This window comes from Stegostoma tigrinum, chromosome 6 (genome assembly GCF_030684315.1).
Source record: "Stegostoma tigrinum isolate sSteTig4 chromosome 6, sSteTig4.hap1, whole genome shotgun sequence".
Taxonomy (NCBI): domain Eukaryota; kingdom Metazoa; phylum Chordata; class Chondrichthyes; order Orectolobiformes; family Stegostomatidae; genus Stegostoma; species Stegostoma tigrinum.
In genome coordinates this window covers 92,382,184-92,408,152 of record NC_081359.1, presented here as the reverse complement: position 1 = coordinate 92,408,152, position 25,969 = coordinate 92,382,184, and the positions used below count along the sequence as shown (strand labels likewise).

The 25,969-nt window shown below is 43.0% G+C and overlaps 1 protein-coding gene and 1 long non-coding RNA gene across 2 annotated transcripts in view; both read left to right on the top strand.

Moving 5' to 3' along the window:
- The window catches only part of p4ha3 (prolyl 4-hydroxylase, alpha polypeptide III), an 83,704-nt gene extending 70,002 nt beyond the window's left edge, over positions 1-13,702 (top strand). The window contains exons 11-13 of the mRNA XM_059646766.1: positions 728-796; positions 10,650-10,746; positions 13,182-13,702. Coding sequence (XP_059502749.1) covers positions 728-796; positions 10,650-10,746; positions 13,182-13,252 — 237 coding nt within the window. The 3' untranslated portion in view covers positions 13,253-13,702. The remainder of the gene's footprint in view (positions 1-727; positions 797-10,649; positions 10,747-13,181) is intronic.
- A 6,352-nt stretch (positions 13,703-20,054) lies between these two features.
- The window catches only part of LOC125453269 (uncharacterized), a 30,739-nt gene continuing 24,824 nt past the window's right edge, over positions 20,055-25,969 (top strand). Inside the window, exon 1 of the long non-coding RNA XR_007247728.2 lies at positions 20,055-20,128. This is a non-coding gene — a long non-coding RNA (uncharacterized LOC125453269). The remainder of the gene's footprint in view (positions 20,129-25,969) is intronic.

Genomic DNA, 25,969 nt, shown 5'->3' with positions numbered 1-25,969 from the left:
TATTTGCAGGTATAGAAGCTAAACATGATAATTTTTCATTCTTTGTTTCAGCTCAAGGTTTCTTCAGCAATTCCAGGTGCAGGAAGCAAAGGTGTCAGTTTATAATGAGTTCAAGCCTGATATAGGAAAGAATTGAGTTCACTGGTGTACATTACTCCTATGACCATCTAAATTGTATATGGGCCAATACACATTGCCTTTCATAGAGTCATAGAATCATCTCTTAGAACAGTTGGTGGCTCTGGACGGTTATTGGTAGAACCACACTGTGACCTCAACCAGCTGTGTGTGTGTTTATTTAATTCTTGTGAAGACTGACTGAGTTAACATTGGAAATAGTGCAGCTTTATTCAAAGTGATAACCAGCTTTAATCCACAATAAGAACATGTAGGATCAGTCACTTCAATTCAGTTGTGCAGTTTGATTCGATGTAATGATATGAAAATAGCAAAACACCATCCCACTATGATGGTTTACCCTGTCCCTTCATATTAATGAAACATAGAAACATTGAAGAGAAGAGGCCATTCAGCCCTTCGAGCCTGCTCCCCATTCATCATGATCATGGCTGACCATCCAACTCAATATCCTAATCCATCTTTCTCCACATAACTTTGATCCCATTTGCCCCAAGTGTAATATCTAGCTGCCTCTTAAATACATTCAAGTAGCATAACATTTATGCCAAAGGAATTTTGATAAGACCAACTTTGTGTTCTGTTTTAGTTGAGTGCAGTGGAAGCTGGAGGATCTACTGCTTTCATTTACGCAAACTTTAGTGTTCCTGTTGTCAAGGTGAGTGGGATTTATCTTTTATTTTAGATTTGATTGGTGACATTCACTATATTAATATAGACATAGTTCCAAATGAACACTTATCTTGTCTGTGGTTAGCCATACAAACCAGCAGTTGGGGCTGTACAGTTTATCTTAGAGTGTGTTAAATTAAAGACTGAAAAATCAGATAGTGGCCTGTGATCATTTTCCAGTAATCCCTGTAAGTCATATGTAGTCATTAGACAAGGACATAAGTAGGTTTGCATACAACGTCCACCATAAATGAAAATTCTGTCAGCACTTGCTGACAAGGCTCATATGAAGCCATCCAAATATGAGCGACATTCTTGGAAATGTGCCCCAGTTAGGAGTCAACATCTTAAGAAGGAAGAAGATAAGAGAAGTTTTGGCCATCCTCGTAATCTGTATTTAAACATAGGGTAGTCATAATAATTTCATGTTTACTGGCATTATGTTACATGTCAGATCATTCTCAATGCCAAAGGAAAGCTTAGTTCCTCTGATGTTTGGCTGACCTTGCTGGTATAATCTCACAGCAGGCTCAGCTACTAGATTAGGCTTCATTTTTGCTCAGTTTTAGTTTTTACATTAAAGTTCTGTTTTTGCATGATTGACTCAGTGCAGATATTAGATTCTTAATGATTGACATGAGCAACACCCTCTATGTTTCTTTTATGTAACAGAGACTCAAATGGCAATATTATAACAATTTATGATGTTAGTATAGAACAAGTCAGACCTGAGACTGAAGTCTTCCTTGATAGGTCATGATATGTTTTGGTTTTAATGTGATGATCTGTCAGTGAAACATAACCGCGTGATGTGTCAGATTTGATTTTAACAATAAAACACAAGTTCACTACACAAAAGAAATGAAGATAAACTGGAATAAATCAATCTGTTTACATATAACACCAATGTAAAGACTTACAAACACTCAGTAAACTACAATTTCGTTAATCTCAAAGATTACACTCTTTTATAAATTCCAAAACAACAATGCTTTACAGGTACAGAAAATACTCCTTTAAAGTACTTATACCCAAGAGAAGCTCCTTATTTAGTTGTGACTTCAACTGTTAGACTGGAGAATCCGATTGTCTCTTCTTGCAGTCTTCACACATAACCTTAAACTTTCTCACCTTCGAATAACTTCAGGGTTTTGCCCAAACATTTCTGATTTGGAATGATTACTAAACACTTTACTCTGTAGTAATCTGTTTTTAACCAATTTAACTAATTTCTCTCTTCTTTTAGGAGCATCTACTGTATACATCTATCTTCAGATAAAAACCTGCAAAACTACCTTAAGTAAAATTAAAACTGAAGGATTTCTATCCAAAGCAACATGCTTTCTCGTAAGCTTTTAAAAATGAGGTCCCAGATCGAAAAACAATGTTTACTAAACTATGTACTTTGCTTGTAAATTGGCTAAACATTAACAAAGCCTTTTATTTCTTGGAGGCTATCTCTTTCAAACTGCTTTAAAAGAAATCACTGTATCACGGTACCATGCTCAGTTTGTTCATCCACGCTGCAGCCTCATTCCAAACAAACTGAAAGAATCTCTGACCTATTGGGCATTGCATTGGTGGGCACCCCTGCACTCTTGCCCTCTGGATCCCCTTACTTGCTTCATGTTCCTGACCTCTGACCAAATCAGAACATCCCGTCCTGGATGGGGACACCGCCTCCTGAAGCAAAGAATCCCCACTTTCTCTCCCTGATGTGATACAGTGTCTGCAGTTCTTTTGTCAAACTCCCCACTCACTAAAGTGATGGATTTGTACTCAATTTCCTTGGCAGCACTTATTCGCCTCAGCTGCATTACATGAACCTTATATTTGTAGACAGTGGAACTGGGCCCAGAGAAATCCAACCTGATTTTCTTAACATGAGTTAATCACGTTGCAGTATTCAATGTGAAAACTAGCTGCTGTTCCTCATTCACACAAGTGTGTTGTCTTCACTTTTTCTGCTTTACTTTTCACACATTCATAATCGTGAATGTGTGTTTGTAAGCATCAAATTATTTACAATAAACTTTATTTGATATAACTTTTAAATTTAATTTGATTTGATTTTTGTTTCAGATTTCAGCATCTGTGTTAATATATGTTGATTTACATTTGTCTTGTAAAATTGTCCTTATTACCATGTCAGACCTATACAGACCAGGTTCAACTACTTAGCTACTTGACTACTCAGCTGTCACAACAGAGTTTCTTTACCCTGTCTAAGCTGCAGAAAGAAATAAACTTAGTCAATTTACACAGCATTTTTTACTTATTGCTCATTACAGGCTAGATTAGATTTTAAGAACAAATTAACACTTTAAACTCCCCACTCATCAATTCAGATCTGTACTCAAAATTCGTTAGTTGCTCCCATTTTAGTCCTTGGCATCTACCTCTAAAAATACAGATTCTGTCACAGGTGAAATACTGAGATTGGCCACTCACATTCGTGAAGACTTTTCCAACTGAATGCATCAATCACTTTTACAAATGTTAAAATATCTTAAATTAACTGCAATGCTTCAAAACTTTTTGAACAGTATATGTTATTGTTTCAACTGAATCACTGATTTTACTTTCAGAAAACAGCTTCAAATATTTGGACCAGAATGAGTATTTGGTGAAAGCTTAACTTCAGATTTCCAATTCTTCCATCAATTTAAAGCAAATAATTGAATAGAGTCATTTTTTTTGTCTTGCGCTGCATTTAATTTTTCTTTGATTCAAAGTAACCTAATTGGAGGTACAGAAGTGTGGATTGAATCTGCTGGTTTCCGAACTACTGTTATTACTGATTTCTGAATTGCTTGAGATTCTTTTTTCTGTGAGGGGGACGCAGTGAAACATCCCATGCTGACCAGGTTGATCTCATACTCTGACTCCAGTCATTCTTCTTGGATTGTTCTAAGGCATCTCTGCACATTTACTTTATGTTCCCTATAGAACCACAATAAAACCACAGATTACTCTAACAGTGTTAAGCATCCCACCCCAAGACTTGGCAGCAAAAAAAAACATTCGGCTTTAAAAAATATCGAAATGTCTGTGATAGAGCGGAAAGTTTATTAGAAAAAAACAAGTTCATATAGCAAAACCCAATCTGCCAATTAACATTAAAGCCTGCAGTTAGTGGTAATCACTTTCACAAGATCTTTTACAGTGGCTTACATTTTTGTTATGATTCTTATAATTTTTTTTCGTGTAATTCTGTAACTTCAAGGTCGTAGAATGTATAGGTCTGACATGGTAATAAGGACAATTTTACAAGACAAATGTAACTCAACATATACTAACACAGATGCTGAAATCTGAAACAAAAATCAAATCAAATTAAATTTAAAAATTATATCAAATAAAGTTTATTGTAAATAATTTGATGCTTACAAACACACATTAATGATTATGAATGCGTGAAAAGTAAAGCAGAAGAAGTGAAGACAACACACTTGTGCGAATGAGGAACAGTAGCTAGTTTTCACATTGAATACTGCAACGTGATTAACTCATGTTAAGAAAATCAGGTTGGACTCAATCCCATTTTGTCATGGGAAAAGCACACCGTGCCAAAACCTTGAACAAGGCATGAGTAATGCTGTGTTTTAATGGCCTAAAATGTCTATGATTTCTGATGCCTGGAATCTGAATATGGGAAGTGCTGTTAAACAGTCGGGTGCCCCAGCACCAGTCAAATGCATTTCAGTATAATAAAATGTGAGGCTGGATGAACACAGCAGGCCAAGCAGCATCTCAGGAGCACAAAAGCTGACGTTTCGGGCCTAGACCCTTCATCAGAGAGGGGGATGGGGAGAGGGAACTGGAATAAATAGGGAGAGAGGGGGAGGCAGACCGAAGATGGAGAGTAAAGAAGATAGGTGGAGAGAGTATAGGTGGGGAGGTAGGGAGGGGATAGGTCAGTCCAGGGAAGACGGACAGGTCAAGGAGGCGGGATGAGGTTAGTAGGTAGCTGGGGGTGCGGCTTGGGGTGGGAGGAAGGGATGGGTGAGAGGAAGAACTGGTTAGGGAGGCAGAGACAGGTTGGACTGGTTTTGGGATGCAGTGGGTGGGGGGGAAGAGCTGGGCTGGTTGTGTGGTGCAGTGGGGGGAGGGGATGAACTGGGCTGGTTTAGGGATGCAGTAGGGGAAGGGGAGATTTTGAAACTGGTGAAGTCCACATTGATACCATATGGCTGCAGGGTTCCCAGGCGGAATATGAGTTGCTGTTCCTGCAACCTTCGGGTGGCATCATTGTGGCACTGCAGGAGGCCCATGATGGACATGTCCTCTAGAGAATGGGAGGGGGAGTGGAAATGGTTGGCGACTGGGAGGTGCAGTTGTTTGTTGCGAACTGAGCGGAGGTGTTCTGCAAAGCGGTCCCCAAGCCTCCGCTTGGTTTCCCCAATGTAGAGGAAGCCGCAGCACATCCCTCACACCCCGCCCCCGCCACAACCGCCCAAAGAGGATCCCCCTCGTTCTCACACACCACCCTACCAACCTCCGGATACAACGCATCATCCTCCGACACTTCCGCCATTTACAATCCGACCCCACCGCCCAAGACATTTTTCCATCCCCTCCCCTGTCTGCTTTCCGGAGAGACCACTCTCTCCGTGACTCCCTTGTTCGCTCCACACTGCCCTCCAACCCCACCACACCCGGCACCTTCCCCTGCAACCGCAGGAAATGCTACACTTGTCCCCACACCTCCTCCCTCACCCCTATCCCAGGCCCCAAGATGACATTCCACATTAAGCAGAGGTTCACCTGCACATCTGCCAATGTGGTATACTGCATCCACTGTACCCGGTGCGGCTACCTCTACATTGTGGAAACCAAGCGGAGGCTTGGGGACCGCTTTGCAGAACACCTCCGCTCAGTCCGCAACAAACAACTGCACCTCCCAGTCGCCAACCATTTCCACTCCCCCTCCCATTCTCTAGAGGACATGTCCATCATGGGCCTCCTGCAGTGCCACAATGATGCCACCCGAAGGTTGCAGGAACAGCAACTCATATTCCGCCTGGGAACCCTGCAGCCATATGGTATCAATGTGGACTTCACCAGTTTCAAAATCTCCCCTTCCCCTACTGCATCCCTAAACCAGCCCAGTTCGTCCCCTCCCCCCACTGCACCACACAACCAGCCCAGCTCTTCCCCCCCACCCACTGCATCCCAAAACCAGTCCAACCTGTCTCTGCCTCCCTAACCGGTTCTTCCTCTCACCCATCCCTTCCTCCCACCCCAAGCCGCACCCCCAGCTACCTACTAACCTCATCCCACCTCCTTGACCTGTCCGTCTTCCCTGGACTGACCTATCCCCTCCCTACCTCCCCACCTACACTCTCTCCACCTATCTTCTTTTCTCTCCATCTTCGGTCCGCCTCCCCCTCTCTCCCTATTTATTCCAGTTCCCTCTCCCCATCCCCCTCTCTGATGAAGGGTCTAGGCCCGAAACGTCAGCTTTTGTGCTCCTGAGATGCTGCTTGGCCTGCTGTGTTCATCCAGCCTCACATTTCATTATCTTGGAATTCTCCAGCATCTGCAGTTCCCATTATCTCTAATGCATTTCAGTATGCTGCTTTCCACCGTCACACAGTTCATCTGTGTCGAATTGGTCACGGCAAGAGTTCTGTTCCAGGAGTAGTGATCACTACCTGTAACAACTTTGGTTGTGCTGCAGTCTTTCTTTGAAACTGCTGTTATCCTTTTTTTTCTGCTGGCTAATCAAACTAAACATTTTTAATAAGTGAACCATGAAGAAGCCACTTTGTCAACCTCTCCCCCCGGCTGAGGCATGGTGACCTTATGGTTAAACTTCTACCAGTCATCTATCTTTAATGAGAGAGCAGTCCTATGGTCTGGTAACACTATGTCAACTTTACCATTAACCTCACATTTTCAATCTAGTCACAAATTCTTTGTTGAAGTTTAGCGTGTAATAAAATGCTCTGACATTATGATAAATTACACCCTTAAAATACGTTTTAGAACTATGTGTCGGCTTTTGTTTGATTTCTCTTCCTACTTTGATCTTGTGTTAATTGAAGAAACAATAAAATTATATCAACATTGTAAACTAAAGAAAACCATCCAAAGTTTTTACACTTAGAATAATTTAATTTTTAGTTCTCCAATTCTGCCTGACAGAATCTTTTCTTCATATCGAAATATCTGCATGTTTTGTAAAGTTTAGTTGAATGCTGATCTAGTGCAGATTTGTCTATGATACCGCTGGTTTGTGAGTCACCCAGATCTCACTGTAATTCCAATATGTTACATATGTATACTGTTTACTTTAACGTTTATTTTCATAACCTGGCCAAGAACTGGAAAAATCCAATGTATTGATATAATTCAACCTGATGTTATTACTGGACAAATCACATCCCAGACAGAAATATGCCCTGACAGATCATATTTTGTTTCTTTTTAGTGAATTGGGCTTTCACTGAAACACAAACACACAATGCTGCAGATTTGATTTCAATCATAAAACAAGTTTATTACACAAAAGGAATGAAAACAAAATAGAATAATAAACAATGCAGAGGCTTCTATCTCAGCCTATCCAGAAGTTGCTAGCATCACAGATGTAGCCTTTAGCCAACTCAATTCACTCCATGTGATGTCAAGAAGTGATTGGAGGCATTGGATAGTGCAAAGACTATTGGCCCTGACAATAATCTGACAATAGTATTGAGGACTTGTGCTCCTGAACTTGCTGCTCCCTCTAGCCAAGCTGTTCCAGTACAGTTGCAACACTGGCATCTACCCAGCAATGTGGAAAATTGTGCAGGCATGTCCTGCACCCAAGAAGCAGCACAAATCCAACCCAACCAATTATCTCCCCATCACGCTACTCTCAATCATCAGTAAAGTGATGGAAGGTGTCTTCAACAGTGCTATCAAGCAGCACCTGCTCAGCGACGCCTATTTTGGGTTCTGCCAGGGCCACTCAGCTCCTAGCCTCATTAAAGCTTTGGGTTCAAACATGGACAAAAGTGCTGAATTCCAGAGGTGAGGTGTGAGTGACAGCCTTGACATTAGATTTCCTACAGTGTGGAAACAGGCCCTTCGGCCCAACAAGGCCACACCACCCTTTGGAGCATCCCACCCAGACCCACCCCCCCATAACCCACACACCCCTGAACACTACAGGCAATTTAGCATGGACAGCCCACCTAGCCTGCACATCTTTGGACTGTGGGAGGAAACTGGAGCACCCGGAGAAAAACCCACGCAGACACAGGGAGAATGTGCAAACTCCACACAGACAGCTGCCCAAGGCTGGAATTGAACCGGGTCCCTGGTGCTGTGAGGCTGCAGTGTTAACCGCTGAGCCACCGTGCCAACATTTAAGCCACATTTGAGCAAGAATGGCATTAAGGAGACCAAGCAAAACTGGAATCAATGGGTATCAGGGGAAAAATTCTCCATAATTGGAGTAATTCCTGACACATAGGAAGATGTTCGTGGTTGTTGGAAGTCAGTCATCTCAGCTCCAGGACATTTCTGCTGGAGTTCCTCAGGATAGTGTCCTTGGCTCAACCATCTTTAGCTGCTTTGTCAATGTCCTTCCTTCCCTTGTAAGGTCAGAGAAGGAGGAACTCGCCAATAATTGCACAATGTTCTACAGTATTTGCCATTCCTCAGATACTGAAGCAGTCCATGTTCAAATGGAACAAGGCCTGGACAATATCTAGGCTTGGGCTGACAAGTGGTAAGTAACATTCAGGCCAACAAATATCAGGAAATGTCTATCTCTAATGAGAGACAACATAGCCACGTGCACCTGGACACTCAATGGTGTTACCATCTTTGAAAACCCCACTATCAACATCTTGGACGTTACTATTGACCAGAAACTGAACTGGTTTGGCCATACAAATACAGGGGCTACAAGAGCAGATCAGAGGCTAGAAATACTGCAGTGAGTAACTCATCTCCTGATTCCCCAAAGCCTGACCACCGTCTACAAGGCATGAGTTAGGAGTGTGATGGAATACTCCCCACTTACCTGGATGAGTGCAGCCCCAATAAAATTCAAGGAGCTTGATACCTTCCAGGACAAAGCAGTCTGTTTGATTTCCAGCACATTCACAAACATACACTGCTTCCATTAGTGATGGTCAGTGGCAGCAGTGTGTACTATTTACAAGTTGCCATGCAGAAGTTTAACAAGAATCCTTAGCACCTTCCAAACACACAATCAATAGCATCTAGAAGGACAAAGGCAGTGGATACTTTGGAATACTACTACCTGCAAGTTCCTCTCAAAGCCACTTATCATCCTGACTTGGATGCATATCAACATTCCTTCAGTACCTCTAGGTCAGCATCCTGGATGTCCTTCCCTAAGGCTATTGTGGGTCACCCTATAGCATACAGACTGCAGCAGTTCAAGATCACCTTCTCAAGGACAGTTAGGGATGGGCAATGAATGTGGCCCAGACAACAATGCTCATACCCCATGACTGTGTAAAAAAAAATCACATGTATCACAGGTTTCCCTTCTTTTTCACCTCTACAGGTTTCATTTAACTGTGGTTTCAATTTCCTGTCTTGAGAATCTTGGAGCCTTCATGCAACTGAGCTTAGACTTTCTCAGCTTCAGATAGTTCATTTAGAGTTTTAACCAAATGCTTCTGGTCCATGACTTTGAATCTAAATTACTTAAACTGAGATAATATATTTCATAACACTTTTTTTCCCTTAGGAACAACTGTTAATATATTCAACTTCAGTGAAAATTTCTATGAAATGGCCCAACTAAAACCGAGAAATGTTTCCAAGTTGGGTGTTACCCCAATCAAAAAAAAGCCAAGGTTCTTTTTGTTTGCACATAAACTCTCCCAATGAAACAAAACTCCATTACATTCCAGTAACTACTGTATTTTTTAAAAATGAATCATCATGGCTATGGAAATACTTGCAAGTTAATTAATAAACCTTTTCAGACACACAGACCACAATCCACGTGCCTCTAGTCCATACCCAAACTCTAAAATAAATGATATTCAAACATATATATAATCCCCACACATACATCACAATAGACATAGCTGTGAAGTTAGAGGATGTTTTGAAATGAAATCACTTTATTAACAAACATCTGCATAATGGGGCAGAGATTCTCTGAACATGCACTTCAAAAGTTTTTAGTTTGCAACGTCCTTGCTTTTGGTCACTTTAAATTTAAGACCTTTACCAGTATTATTTGCTAAAGCCTGCACATTAAACCATATTTTCACTGTCATGTTGCAACTGCATTTAAGGAATCAGGAACACCATAACTTACAATTTGTGTCAGAGCAAATCTTCCACTGCCATTCTGTACAATAGAATGACAAATTTAATTCTCTGTATTTTGTATCCCATTGTTTTCTGTGATAGGATATCAATTGCCCGATTTTGCTACAAACTGCCATACAGTGACTTGCTCCTCCTCTCCCACATGACCAGATGGTTTCAAGTTAGTTCCAGTTATAATGAGATTCTCTTGGTGGTCATAAGCCTCAAAATAAGGTCACCCCCACTTCCCAAAAAAAATGCACCAATCATCCCTCAAGTCTTTGAAGATCGTTATGATGTTTCAAACTGAATCATTAGCATACAAAATAACTTTCTTTGTATTTTAAAGGATATTTTAATTTCAACATTCACAGTTCTTAAAAGCAAAATGATTTTAATTTATGATTATAATTGTGACAACTTACTATCTCAAGGAAAGCAAGCAAGACGGAAAAAATAACTCATCTTGCATATCCTGTTTGAACACAACTTCATTAACCTTCTTCATATTTGTACTCACAATAAATTGTTCCTTATTCATTTAGAATGCAGCCCTGTTTTGGTGGAATCTCCACAGAAATGGACAAGGCAATTCAGACACCCTTCATGCTGGCTGTCCAGTGCTCATTGGAGACAAATGGGGTAGGTGCTTGATTAAAGTAACTGTGAGTTTTTTGCTCTATACATTCCTTAAAAATGACAATGCACAGTCAATTAAGCCCACTATAACAGCAAGAAACAAACATACGGGATTGAGAAAATTTTTTAAAGGGGTAAGAGGATTAGGATAACAAGAATAGATGCTAGTTACATGATTAATAATAGAGACATTTCTAGTGCAAAAAATGAATAACATTATTTTAAAAGTTCTTCAAAACCATTCAAGGGATATGCACTTTGTTGATCAGGCCAGCATTTATTACCCATACCTAATTGCCCATGAGAAGTTGGTGACAAGCTGCCTTCTTGAACCGCTGTGGCCCATTAGGTGTCAATACACCCAAGAATGCCATTAGGGAATGAGTTCCAAGATTTTGATTCGGCAACACTATAAGTAGCCCTGTGATTTCCCTTCTAAACCACTCACATCCTGACTTGAATATACTTCACTGTTCCTTCACCAAATGTATACCACAGCTAGCTGACTCAAGCTCTTTTGGTTCTTTGACTGCAGCTTTCATAGCGTCCTGATACTTGAACTCAAGCTAGTCGCATCTGAGAACCTCAATCCAACTTGCAGAACTCCAGTAGAGTTGAAACAGTCCAAAGATGTGCAGGTTAGGCAGACTGACCGTGCTAAATTGCCCGTAGTGTTCAGAGATGCGTAGCTTAGGTGGACTATAAGGGCATAGCACTGGGTGGGATGCTCCAAGGGTAGGTGTGGACTTGTTAGGCCAAAGGGGCCGTTTCCAAACAGTAGGGATTCTATGTTCTATGTTCTCTGTTTCACCCCCGTTCTTATTTATTCTTCACTGGGAAAAACACAAATTATATCTGCAGTTTCTAACATAATCTGCAGGGGCTGGCTAGCCATTAAGCAAGGGATTATCAGCATCTTGTTGTCTTTGTAGTCACAAGAAATCACAGTCCAGCCAGTTTTGACTTGTGCCTTCATCCTCTGAAAGCTTGTTGCTTGAAGCTCCTTTGCGTCTTTAGGTGTGACTTTCTATTGGTCTCTCTATCCAGACAGCCAAATAATTTACATACATGGCCATTTTCGACTGTATCAGCTTGCTTTTCAAACACAAAACATGACAGATATTTTGGAAAGAGAGCAATAGAGCATAGACAGCTTGTGTATTTAGTCTGAGAGACTGCAGAGAGAAAGAGATAATGGGAGTCACCCCCGCCTCTGCCCCCAGACAATGCTGGAAAATCACTTAGCTGTGAAACTCTTATCTAATTGTTTCAATTATTTAGGATGTGGAGGTGCTGGTGTTGGCCTGGCGTGATCAAAGTTTGAAGTCACATGACACCAGGTTACAGTCCAACAGGTTAATTTGGAATCACACAAGCTTTGTTGTACTATAAACTGGTGTTGTGTGACTTCTGACTTCATTTATTTAGGTGCAAGAACAGTTGTAGATGCTAGGTGTGTTCACTGAGCTGGGAAGTTTGATAGCAGACATTTTGCCCCCTTACTAGCTGACATCCTCGGTGCTGTGGAGCCTCCTGTGAAGGGCTGTTGTCTTGTGAAGGTTGAAATTCATATGGTCTGGTTTTTGCTGCGTTCATAGATGCCGGTTCCAGTTGTGCATTGTAATGGTCGATAAATTGCAACCACACATCCACAATCACCAGCTAGCAACTAAACGACATGACCAGATGTCCTTGGTTTAAATACACATAGCTAAGAAAAACTACACTTTCAACTGGGACAACACTACTATCAAAGGACAAGCCAACAGAGGACAGCCAGGGGATTCTTGGAGGCTTGACATTCATCCATAAACTCCATCAACAAACACATTGAATTAGACCCGATATACCAATCATTACAATGCATAACTGGAACCAGCACCTACCGGAAGCAATGAAAACTGAACCGTATAAATTCGAACGGGCACAAGACAACAGCGCTTCACAGGAGGCTGCACAGCACTGTGGATATCATCTAGTAAGGGGACGAAACATCTGCTCTCAAACCTCCCAGCTCGGCAACCACACCATCATCTACAACCAGTGCCTGAGCTACAAATCTTCACTCAAACCCTGCAAGAACAGTGACATGAACAGTGAGTCAATGAATGAGTTGACAGATAACCTAGACATCGCTACAACTGTAACATGGGAAAGAAAAGCTACAACACACTAATACACACAGGTTCTGAGGAAGGTCACCTGACCCGAAATGTTAATGCTGTTTTTTCCTTCACAGATGCTGCCAGACCTGCTGAGCTTTTCTAGAACTTTGTTTTTGTTGCAATTAATATAAATGTTGCTTTTCTAAGCTTTTGTTATTTTTTCTATATTTAATGAAAACTACTGCTGGTATTTTTGGAAGGTTTATACATTAGTGTAGAGTATTTGACGTGAAGCCTTCTGGCAATTTTGCTTTCTTATAAAAACCTTTCCAGTGGCTAACAAGTGGATTCGAGAACATGGGCAGGAATTTCAAAGGAAATGTGGAGCTGACCCAGATGAGTAAATGACTTCTTTGTCACAGGACCTCTTGGAGTACAAGACACTGTGCTGTGCATTGAGACAGGTAGTGCCATATGTTTCTGAAATAAGGACTGGGAATCCAAGCTTTGTTTGGACAGTAGTGAGGCAGTATGGCCTGCAGCCAAAACATACTTCAGCACTGACCAGGATCTGAGGAACAGAGCTAAGCAGTTGACCCTCGAAGCCAGGACACATTGTTACAAACTTCCATTCATTGACACTGACTGTGCCTGGGTCATTGATTTCTGCTGAAAGAAGTTCAGCAACAACCACTTCCGAAATCGAAAAGCTGAATCAAAGACAAGAGGACAATAAATTATTTTCAAAGAAATGGAGATGGGAAGATGTATTTTATGAAATCAATTCATTGAAGCAAATTGTTATACTGCAACATCCAATTTAGGGGAAAATTTCCTTGGAAAATTAAAGGAAAATAAGAGGAAACTAAGTCTCTGCTTCTCATGATTTTGAAATGCAAGCATTAATCTAATAGATGACAGCTAAATGTTTGAGGCCTTTAGGAGTGTAAATAACATTTACATCTGATCAGATCTGCAGTGACACTTTTTTTTAGATATTTGGTCATCAATTATTTGATTAAAAGATTGGGTACATTATATCCTCCAACTTTGTAAGCCTCCTTCTGGTATAATGATCCCCATTGGCTGTACATGCTCAGCGAACTGGCCGTTTCAGCTTAAACAGATGATATTTTATATGTTCAATTGCATGGATCTTGTGGTGTAATAGCCTCTGTTATTGGGATATTTATCCAAGTCAAAGTATCAGTGATACAAACAGAAAAAAATATAGCAAATTGATAAACACCAAAAGGTAATGTTCAATTAACAGGAGCTAATTTTTAAAGATAAATTTATGACACATTGCCAGCATTCATCCCTCTGGGCCAGAATCTCTGGATTTTAATCCTAACTGGTCAAACAGATTCATTTTTATTAAATTCATTCATGGGATACAGGTGTCATTGGCTGGACCAGTAGTTACTGCACATCCTTACCTGACCTTGAGAAGTGGTGTTCTTGTCAATCCTGCCAATCCACCTAATAGCAGGTGGAAGGAAAGGGGAAGTCTCATGGTCGGCGACAACGTGAAGGCAATGGCAAATCACTGCAGTACTTTCCGAAGAAGAGTTACGTCAGAATTGAACGCTAACACTGCTTCTCTCTCCACAGAGTTACTGTCAGACCTGCTGAGTTTCTCCAGCATTCTGTGTGTTTGTTTCATTGCAGTACTTTGCCTATTAACATGGACCAAACCAATGGAAAAGGAAAATGAGAATTGGAGAAAAGGTGTAGAGAATGGCAAATGGGAAATACAAATTTAGGAGGCCAGGAAGGGAAGAAGATAAACCAATCAGAGTTAATTAATGGAAAAAGTGCTAAGAGTAGTAGTGACAAATCTCTCTGGCTCTTGTAACATGCAAGTACCTACTTGGAGAAGGAGCAACAATGAGAGGGTATAGTTTTAAAGTGATCTGCAAAAGAAGCCAGGGTGAAGTGGTGGTTTTGATGATTTTCTGTATCGCTGGATTTGAGGACTCCTGGACAGCTTTGTAACAGAAGGCCACTATCCAGGAAACTCCGGCGCTCAATGTCATTGAAAGGTAAGTTGATATTTTCTAATATGACAAGACTCTGAAGTGGGGTTTCTGATGCCCCCTTTAGCAGAATTTCTGGGCCATTATCCCAAAGGAGTTTGGGGGGAAAGTGCAAAAGTTTGGAATAGAAATGTAATACCCTGCTAATGAGCTTCTTGGCTTGTAGTAGTCATGTGACCTCAACCATGAAGCCCTCACTGAAGACATCCATTTTGCAGCAGTTTAATAAAGAAACAACTCAAACCAGACTGTTCTCCTGGGGGCTCATCACACGTATTGCTGTTCAACCACTTAAATCAGCTCCTGCAGGACCCCTATTCTCCTCTGGATTCTGTAATATTCCACATTTTAAGCTCCCTACATGTTAGACTAACCACGGGAATATAAGATACTTCTAACTTATTAAAGCATCTCAAGATGCATGAGCACTATCAAACAAAATCAGACACCAGGCCACAATCAGAATAGGTGAACAAATGCTTTGTCAAAGGTCCTCTCATCTCATCGCATCAGCATCTAAAGATCATCAGCTGCCATTTCCATCAACTCCAGCAGGATGCCACCACTGGATGCATATTTCCCACCCCATTACTTGTCAGCCTTCCACAGAGACTGGTCCCTCCAGAACACCCTGGTCCACTCCTCCTTCACTCCCAACGTCTCCCCACACTCCCTCAGCACCTTCCCATTGCAACTGCAGACGGTACAACGCCTTCCCATTTACCTCCTTCTCATAACTGTCCAAGACCCCAGAGCACAGTTTAACCTGCACTTCACTCAATCTAGTCAGCTGTTTTCCCTGCTCTCAATGTGCTGTCCTCTCTACTTAGGATACAAAATGCAGACTGGGCGACTGCTTTGCAGAACACCTATGCTCTGTCTGCAAAAATAACCCCGAGCTTCCTGTTCCCTGCCATTTCAGCACACCTCTTTGTTCCCTGGCCAGAATCTCTGTCTTGGACTTGCTGTAGTGCTCCAGTGAAGGCGCCAAGCTGGAAAAAACACCTCATCTTCTGCCTGTGGACCCCACATCCTTCAGTACTCAATATCAAATTCCGTAATTTCAGAGCCTGAACACTCCCTTCCAAGTCCCTCACCCAGCCGACACCCCAGGCTTTGTCATGAAATGGGTTGCTTTGAAGACACCCAAAATGTACTCTTTGTTCTCATTGTCAGTTTTACTCCTTCCATGGCTTTCTATAAACCATTCCTTTTTCTGCCTTACTGCCTTTTGCTGTGACTCTCGAGGCTCTGTCATCTGTTTGCTCACCCTTTATCACTGACATCAGCAAAAATACCACCTTTTCCTCACTACTATCAGATTTGAAGAAGGGTCACTGCACGCAAACTGTTAACTGTGTTTCTCTCTCCAGAGACCTGCTGAGTTTTTCCAGCAATTTCTGGTTTCCCTTCAGATCTTCAGCATCCGCAGTTCTTTGTTAAGCTTTGTCAAAGAGGTGGGTTTTAGCTACTGTCTTAAGAAGGGGAAAAGTGATGCAAAGGTTTGAGGGAGCCATTCCAAACCTTGGTGCCTAAATAGCTGAAGGCACAACCACTAAAAGTAGAATGATAAAAATTGCTGATTTACAGGAGGGCAGTAAAGCAGAGATTGTGGGTATGAAGGATATAGAGAGCTGGAGGGTCAAAGTCGGGGTGGGATTTGAAAACAAGAATGAGGATTTCAATTGTATCAGTGATAATGGGAACTGCAGATGCTGGAGAATCCAAGATAATAAAATGTGAGGCTGGATGAACACAGCAGGCCAAGCAGCATCTCAGGAGCACAAAAGGTGCCGTTTCGGGCCTAGACCCTTCATCAGAGAGGGGGATGGGGGGAGGGAACTGGAATAAATAGGGAGAGAGGGGGAGGCGGACCGAAGATGGAGAGTAAAGAAGATAGGTGGAGAGAGTGTAGGTGGGGAGGTAGGGAGGGGATAGGTCAGTCCAGGGAAGACGGACAGGTCAAGGAGGTGGGATGAGGTTAGTAGGTAGGAGATGGAGGTGCGGCTTGGGGTGGGAGGAAGGGATGTGTGAGAGGAAGAACAGGTTAGGGAGGCAGAGACAGGTTGGACTGGTTTTGGGATGCAGTGGGTGGAGGGGAAGAGCTGGGCTGGTTGTGTGGTGCAGTGGGGGGAGGGGACGAACTGGGCTGGTTTAGGGATGCGGTGGGGGAAGGGGAGATTTTGAAACTGGTGAAGTCCACATTGATACCATTGGGCTGCAGGGTTCCCAAGCGGATTATGAGTTGCTGTTCCTGCAACCTTCGGGTGGCATCATTGTGGCACTGCAGAAGGCCCATGATGGACATGTCATCTAAAGAATGGGAGGGGGAGTTGAAATGGTTTGCGACTGGGAGGTGCAGTTGTTTATTGCGAACTGAGCGGAGGTGTTCTGCAAAGCGGTCCCCAAGCCTCCGCTTGGTTTCCCCAATGTAGAGGAAGCCACACTGGGTACAATCCCACTTCCTACAGATTAAGGGGGTGGCCATCGGCACCGCATGGGCCCCAGCTATGCCTGCCTCTTTGTAGGTTACGTGGAACAGTCCTTCTTCCGCACCTACACAGGCCCCAAACCCCACCTCTTCCTCCGTTACATTGATGACTGTATCGGCGCTGCCTCTTGCTCCCCAGAGAAGCTCGAACAGTTCATCCACTTCACCAACACCTTCCACCCCAACCTTCAGTTCACCTGGGCCATCTCCAGCACATCCCTCACCTTCCTGGATCTCTCAGTCTCCATCTCAGGCAACCAGCTTGTTACTGATGCCCATTTCAAGCCCACCAATACCCACAGCTACCTAGAATATACCTCCTCCCACCCACCCTCCTGCAAAAATTCCATCCCCTATTCCCAATTCCTCCGCCTCCACCGCATCTGCTCCCACAATGAGGCATTCCACTCCCGCACATCTCAGATGTCCAAGTTCTTCAAGGACCGCAACTTCCCCCCACAGTGGTCGAGAACGCCCTTGACCACGTCTCCTGCATTTCCCGCAACACATCCCTTACACCCTGTCCCTGCCACAACCGCCCAAAGAGGATCCCTCTCGTTCTCACATACCACCCCACCAACCTCCGGATACAACGCATCATCCTCCGACATTTCCGCCATCTACAATCCGACCCCACCACCCAAGACATTTTTCCATCCCCACCCTTGTCTGCTTTCTGGAGAGACCACTCTCTCCGTGACTCCCTGCTCGCTCCACACTGCCCTCCAACCCCACCACACCCGGCACCTTCCCCTGCAACCGCAGGAAATGCTACACTTGTCCCCACACCTCCTCCCTCACCCCCATCCCAGACCCCAAGATGACTTTACATATTAAGCAGAGGTTCACCTGCACATCTGCCAATGTGGTATACTGTATCTATTGTACCCGGTGTGGCTTCCTCTACATTGGGGAAACCAAGCGGAGGCTTGGGGACTGCTTTGCAGAACACCTCCGCTCGGTTCGCAATAAACAACTGCACCTCCCAGACGCGAACCATTTTAACTCCCCCTCCCATTCTTGAGATGACATGTCCATCATGGGCCTCCTGCAGTGCCACAATGATGCCACCCGTAGGTTGCAGGAACAGCAACTCATATTCCGCTTGGGAACCCTGCAGCCCAATGGTATCAATGTGGACTTCACCAGCTTCAAAATCTCCCCTTCCCCCACCGCATCCCAAAACCAGCCCAGCTCTTCCCCTCCACCCACTGCATCCCAAAACCAGTCCAACCTATCTCTGCCTCCCTAACCTGTTCTTCCTCTCACACATCCCTTCCTCCCACCCCAAGCCACACCTCCATCTCCTACCTACTAACCTCATCCCACCTCCTTGACCTGTCTGTCTTCCCTGGACTGACCTATCCCCTCCCAGCCTCCCCACCTATACTCTCCTCCCCACCTATCTTTTTTTCTCTCCATCTTCGGTTCGCCTCCCCCTCTCTCCCTATTTATTCCAGAACCCTCACCCCACCCCCCTCTCTGATGAAGGGTCTAGGCCCGAAACGTCAGCTTTTGTGCTCCTGAGATGCAGCTGGGCCTGCTGTGTTCATCCAGCCTCACATTTTATTATCTGAGGATTTCAAGGCATCTTATACCCAGAAGCAAGAGTGATGAAAAGAGTGACGTGAGCAGCCCTTGATGTCAGAGTTTTAGATGAAGTCAAGTTTACCAAGGGTACAAGGTTGGAAGTAAAAGGGACACACTAAAGCTTGGAGCAGCAGCCACCAAGGTGCAGTGGGGAGAGACTACTGCCTGCGTTCTTTCTGCCAAAGTTAAACAGGGTTCCTTTCAGTTCTCAGACCCTCTAGATACCACAAATATATACCTTTCTACAAGCAAGAAATGCCTTAGGTTTGTTTGTTGGATAGAGTCAAATTCCAATGTTGGCTTTATAGTGTCATACATGAAACAGACCCTTCCATCCAACTAGTCTGCACCTACCAGACATCCCAATCTGACTTAATTCTATTTGACCCATATTCCACTAACCCTTCCTAATTGTACACTCATCCAGGTGCCTTTTAAGTGTTGTAATTGTACCCACCTCCACCACTTCCTCTGGCAGCTCATTCCATACACGCACCACCCTCTCTGTGAAAAAGTTACCCCTCAGGACTTTTTTTACATCTTTCCCCTCTCACCTTAAACCTACGCGCTCTAATTTTGGACTTCCCCACCACGGGATAAAGGCCGTGGCTGTTTGCCCTATTCACGTCCTCATAATTTTATAAACCTCTGTAAGGTCAGCCCTCAGGCTTGTTTCCTCATTGTACAGCCTATTGTATGGAACTGAACTGCATTTGTGTCAATGCATGCACATGTACAGATATTTTTATGAATAAGAGATTGGCTGGGACAGTCAAATTTAAAGGTAGCAGCAGTGTGTAAGGGGGTTTTGGCAGCGGATATGCTAAGGCAGGTGAAATAAACTTTGTTATGGTTGTGGAAATATTATGCACTATGATTCTTTCATGTTCAATCATAAAGGGGAAATGGTCTTAACCTGAAATTTCAACTAACCCCGGCCTCTCACAAGAATCAAAGTACTCTCGCTTATTTCATACAAGTATTTGTTTTACAAGGAAACAAATCCTGCCCAATAATACTCCCACTGAGGCAAATACTATCACATTTCATAGTCCTGCTGACAAAACAATTTCTCAGGCAGTTTCAGTGAGACTCTGGGGAAAGCTGTCATAGAATGGAAAACGCAATCACCGATGGTGTGAAAAATGCTTCTAGATATGGTCAGTATTGGTTCCTAACTGAATTTGAAGCATAACAAATGTACAAAAAAATGTTATTTAAACAAGTTGGCACTGCAGTAGTTAACTGTTAGACTTTACTAATGATCATTCACATCACATGTTAAATGGTGAGTTTTGTTAGGACTAATGTCTATTACCAAGTCATAGTTTCTGTCATTCCCGTTCTGATTAGTGGTCAAGCACAGTTCATCAATGAACTGAGGGGAAACTGAGTCTGGGGCCAAACATGAAAGGCAGTAGCTATGAATGAACCTCTTTATTCATTCACATATGAACAGTCGTACTAGGTCTACACCTCACTGTGTGGTATGATTGCTGCTACCATCCTCATTAAGTGTTAAATCTAGGGAGTCCCTTGGTCTAGACTTCGTAGAGGAAAAGTACTTACTGGTTTAGCTAGCAGAGGCTCTTCAATTGAACAAGAAGTCATTTAGTGCATGTTAGTAGTTAGTTACAGGCTCACTGATATAATAGTTATTGTTCCAAAGACTTTGAGATCCCAAGTTGTTCTCCCACAAGTCCATGTGACATCATCATAGTGGGTGAGGCTCAAAGAACTGCTCTGTATTAACTCTTTCAGACCCTTACACTGTTATACAATATTCATTCTCTTCTGTTCGATTGGCTTTCCAGAATAAGAATTCTGAAGCTTCAGGACAGTTTGGAACAAAACCAATAGGGTAACTAATCAGTCAACAAACACAAATGTACCACAAAATCAGGTGCCCATCACTTCAGCTTCAGCCAATCAGAGAGAAGAGGGTCAGCAACAGGAGATACTGAGGCCCAGGAACAGGATCCCAACAGAGGCAGGGGAGCCAGCAAAGAAATATATTGAGGCCCAGGATCAGGGGCCCAACAGAGGCAGGGGAGCCAGCAAAGAAATATATTGAGGCCCAGGATCAGGATCCCAACAGAGGCAGGGGAGCCAGCAAAGAAATATACTGAGGCCCAGGATCAGGATCCCAACAGAGGCAGGGGAGCCAGCAAAGAAATATACTGAGGCCCAGGATCAGGGGCCCAGCAGAGGCAGGGGAGCCAGCAAAGAAATATATTGAGGCCCAGGATCAGGATCCCAACAGAGGCAGGGGAGCCAGCAAAGAAATATATTGAGGCCCAGGATCAGGATCCCAACAGAGGCAGGGGAGCCAGCAAAGAAATATATTGAGGCCCAGGATCAGGATCCCAATAGAGGCAGGGGAGCCAGCAAAGAAATATACTGAGGCCCAGGATCAGGATCCCAACAGAGGCAGGGGAGCCAGCAAAGAAATATATTGAGGCCCAGGATCAGGATCCCAACAGAGGCAGGGGAGCCAGCAAAGAAATATATTGAGGCCCAGGATCAGGATCCCAACAGAGGCAGGGGAGCCAGCAAAGAAATATACTGAGGCCCAGGATCAGGGGCCCAGCAGACCAAGGGTAATTAGTGAGGGGATATTTAAAAGGGAGTCCTGGTTTAACAACTGCAGCTCCAGGATACTGCTGATTGTTAAACAATTCAAACAGTGACATCGCAGGAAAGTGGTATGTTGACTGGTTCGAAATTTTAAGAAGCTTTTCTTTAAAATAATGAATGAACTAATAAACAACAGGAATAAGTGAAACTCAGCACCAATATAACAAAGGAATAGAAGTCAGGCAACTAGGGGAACGGAAATAAAGTTAGTGCAAGGGAAATAAGTTAATATCATTCTTATGTAAGTATTTTGTTTTATAAAAGGGAGAAACTAAGGGAAGTCAGGCAGCAGAAGTCACACCTGTAAAATGCTCCTCCTGTACTTTGTGGCAAATCATGGAAGTTTCAGCTGTCCCTGGTAATATCTCCAGCTGCAGTTACTGGCTAAGCACACTGTGGAGCTGGAGCTGTGGGTGAATTCACTGTGAAGCATCCTCAGTGCTGAGAATGTTGCGGATAGCACATTCAGTGAGGTGTTTACACTGCAGATGAATGCTGAACAAGCAAAAAGAATATGGGTAACCACCAGGCAGACTAGAGTATAGGAAGGCAGGTAGTGCAGGTCCCCTGTGGCCTGTTCCCTTTCTGGGGACTGTTGGCAAAGATGGCTGTGAAGAGGAAAGCAGTGGGAGCTGACTTCATTGCACCATGTGTGGATCTGAAGCACAAGAGGGGAAGAAAAAGAACAGCAGGGCTATAGTCGTACAGGATTCAACTGTAAAGGGGAACAGACAGGCATTTCTGCAGCCACAAAAGAGAACAGTATTTCTCTGGTTGCTTCCCTGGTGCCAGGATTGGAGATGTCATTGAATATCTGCTGGATATTCTGAAGGGGGAGGACAAACAGACACGGACTGTGATATATATTGGTACCAATGGCATGGGTAGGAAAAGGCAAGGAGGTCCTGCAAGCAGAATTTAGGAGGCTAAGAAATGGATTAAAAACCAGAAACCAAAGGTAATTATTTCTGCGTTAGTTCTGGTGCCACATGCTAGTGAGTGTCGAAATGGGAGGTTAAGCCGAGATAAATGAGTGGCTGGAAAACTGGTGCAGGGAGGGATTTAGATTTCTTTGGCATTGGGACCATTTTTGGAGTCAGTGGGGCCTGTACACGAATGGGACCAGCGTCTATTAGGAGAGATTTGCTAATGATGTCGAAAAGTGTTTAAACTAATTTGGTGGAGTCGGTGGGGGAGTGTGGGATCACAGAGAATGTTAGCAGGGAAAGATGAATGGCCAAAATTAAAGGAGACAGCAAATGAGTCAAGGCAGCATAGAAATTGTAGGCCACTTGCAGCATAAGACGGTTAGGCAAGTTTGGATGGTACTTATTTCAATGCAAGGAATCAAACAAACAAAGCAATTGAATAGAGGACACAAATTAGAACGTGGAGGCATAATGTCATTGCAGTCAGTGAGACATAGTTAAGAGCGGGGTAGTATTGGTAGCTCAAGACATAGTCTCTTCAGGTGAGATAGAGAAATTGGAAAAAGAGGGAGTGTTACCACATTGATCAGAGAATCTATTACAGCAGTAAGGAGAGATGATGTCTTAAAAGAATTCTCAAATTAAGCCACATGTGTAGACCCTTAAAAATCAAAAGGAGCAATCACATTGCTGAGAGTTTACTATGGGCCCCCACAACTATCCAAGCAAAACAGAAGAACAGACATGCAGGCAAATTTCAGAGAAGTTTAGAAGTAATAGGGTAGTAATTCTTGGCGATTTCAACTTTCCCAACATTAACTGGATAAAGGGAGTGTAATTATTAAAATGTATCCTGGAGAAGTTTGTAAGCCACTACATTAAAAAAAAACCCTGCATTAGAGGGATAGTCCTGGACTTATTTTTGGGTAATGAAGCCAGGCAAAATGGTTGAAGTATCAATGGGGGAACATTTTGCAGATAGCAATCCTAACTCCATTTGTTTCGAGATTGTTATGGAAAAGAGCAAGAATGGGACAACAGCAAAATTCTAAACTGGGGACAGACCGAGTATGATAACATCCAAGTATTATTTGTCCAGAGTGGACTGAGAACAGAAACTTTTAAGTAAATCTGTGTTAGAGCAGTGGGATGCATTCAAGAGAGAATATGAAGAGTACAAGGGCAACATGTTTCCAATGAAGTCAAAGGGTGGGTCTATCAAATCCTGTGAACTATCAAGTGATGTACAGGATTAAATAAAAAGAGAAGAGGAGGCTTATGGCAGATATGAAGGGCACAAAACAGCAGAAGCCAAAAGGAGCCCAGAATGTGTGTGGAGATATTTTAAAAGGAAGTTAAGAGAGCAGTAAGGGGACAAGAAAGAATAATGACAAGTTAAATAAATAAAAATCTTGTTATCTTATAAGTGTATACAGGGTAAAGGGTTAGAATGAAAGAGTAGAATCTATTTAGGATGACAGTGACAACATGGACAACAAGTAGATAAATCTCCAGGCTTGATGAAATGTGTCCCTGTTTGTTGAGTGAAGCAAAGGAGGAAATAGTGGGGGCACTGGCAAGAATTTTCATTCATTTCTGGCCATACGAAAGGTGCCAGTGACACCTGGAAAGCTAATATGGTACCACTATCCAAGAACGGAGCAAGGAATAAACTAGGAAACTACAGGTCAGTCAGTCCAGCCTCAGTGGTGGGGAACCTAATGGAAGCAACTCTGAGGGACAAATTTAATCTGCACTTAGAGATTGAGGAATTAATCAAGAACAATTACGAGGGTTAGAGGAGGTCATGTCTGACCAACTTGATTGAATTGTTCTAAGAGATAACCAGGTGTATAGGTGAAGGCAGTATTTTTCACGTAGTCTACTTGGACTTCGGTAAGGCTTTTGATTAGGTCCTTCATGGGAAATTGATATTAAACGTAAGAGACCATGGAATCCAAGGAAATTTGGCAAATTGGATCCACAATTGACTGAGTGGCAGGAAACAGAAAATAATGGTTGAGGGTTAAAATTGTTTCGAGATAGTAGGAACTGCAGATGCTGAAGAATCTGAGATAACAAGGTGTAGAGCTGGATAAACACAGCTGGCCAAGCAGCGTCATAGGAGTAGGAAAGCTGACATTTCAGGCCTAGACCCTTCTCCAGAAAAGGGTCTAAGCCCGAAACGTCAGCTCTCCTGCTCCTATGATGCCGCTTGGCCAGCTGTGTTTATCCAGCTCTACACCTTGTTATGTCAGTGATGGTTGACGGATGTCTTTTTATGACTGGGGAAGCCTGTACCCAGTGAGGTGGCACAGGAATCAATGTTGGCATCCTTGCTGTTTGTGATATATATAAATGAGTTAGACTTGAAAGTAGGATGAACAGTAGGACCCTGGGAAGCACCAAGGATCAGAGGGACCTTGGTTTGCATGTCTACTGGTCTCTTAAGATAGTGTAAAGATACCTTAAAGCAGATAGTGATTAAGAAGGCATACAGGACCACTTGTCTTTATTAGTCAAGGCACAGAGTTTAAAAGCAGAGGAGATTATATTGGAAATGTATAAAAGGTAGGTTAGGCCACAGTTGGAATATTGTGTGCAGCCCTAGAATCCACATTGGAGGAAAGATATAACAGTGCTGGAGAGATACCAGAGGGTATTTATCAGGATGATGCCTGGGCTGGAGAGTTTAAATTATGAAAAGAGATTGGATAGACTGGAGCTGTTTTCCTTGAAGCAGAAGAGACAGAGTGGGAGCTTGACTGGGATGTGCAAAATTATGAGAGGTACAAATAAGGTAAACAGAAGGAATGTTTCTCCTTGGTGAAGGGAACAATGACCAGTGGGCACAGATTTAAATTCAGGGCCAGGAAGTTCAGAGAGGATGTAAAGAAAAGTCTTTTTTAACCCAAGGGAATCTAGAACTCCCTGCCTGCAGGAGTGGTAGAGTCACAAACCCACATAACATTTAAGAAGTATTTGGATGTGCAGTTGTGATGCCAAGGCGTACAAGCCAAGTACTGGAAAATGGGATTAGAATAGTTGGGTGGTTGCTTTTGATCAGAACACACTAAATGGGCTGAATAGCCTTTTTCTGTGCTGTAGACTTCTTTGACTATGACGGTAAGCACAGGTCCCAAAAATAATAAAAGTCCGTGAGTAAAACTACTGGCACCAGTCTGTGTCCATAAAACAGAACAAATATCCATTGCCTAACATTTTATTTTCCCATTTTTAAAGATTTTCTGTTTCATGCAGTGTCACTCAGGTGAATGAACATAATATAGGATATTCTTCTGAACAAAAACTGATAGAACTGTGGATGCTGTAGATCTGAAACAAAAACAGAAGTTGCTGGAAAAGCTCAGCAAGTCTGGCAGTATCTGTGAAGAAAGAAAATTCAGAGTTAACGTTTCGGGTCTGGTGACCTTT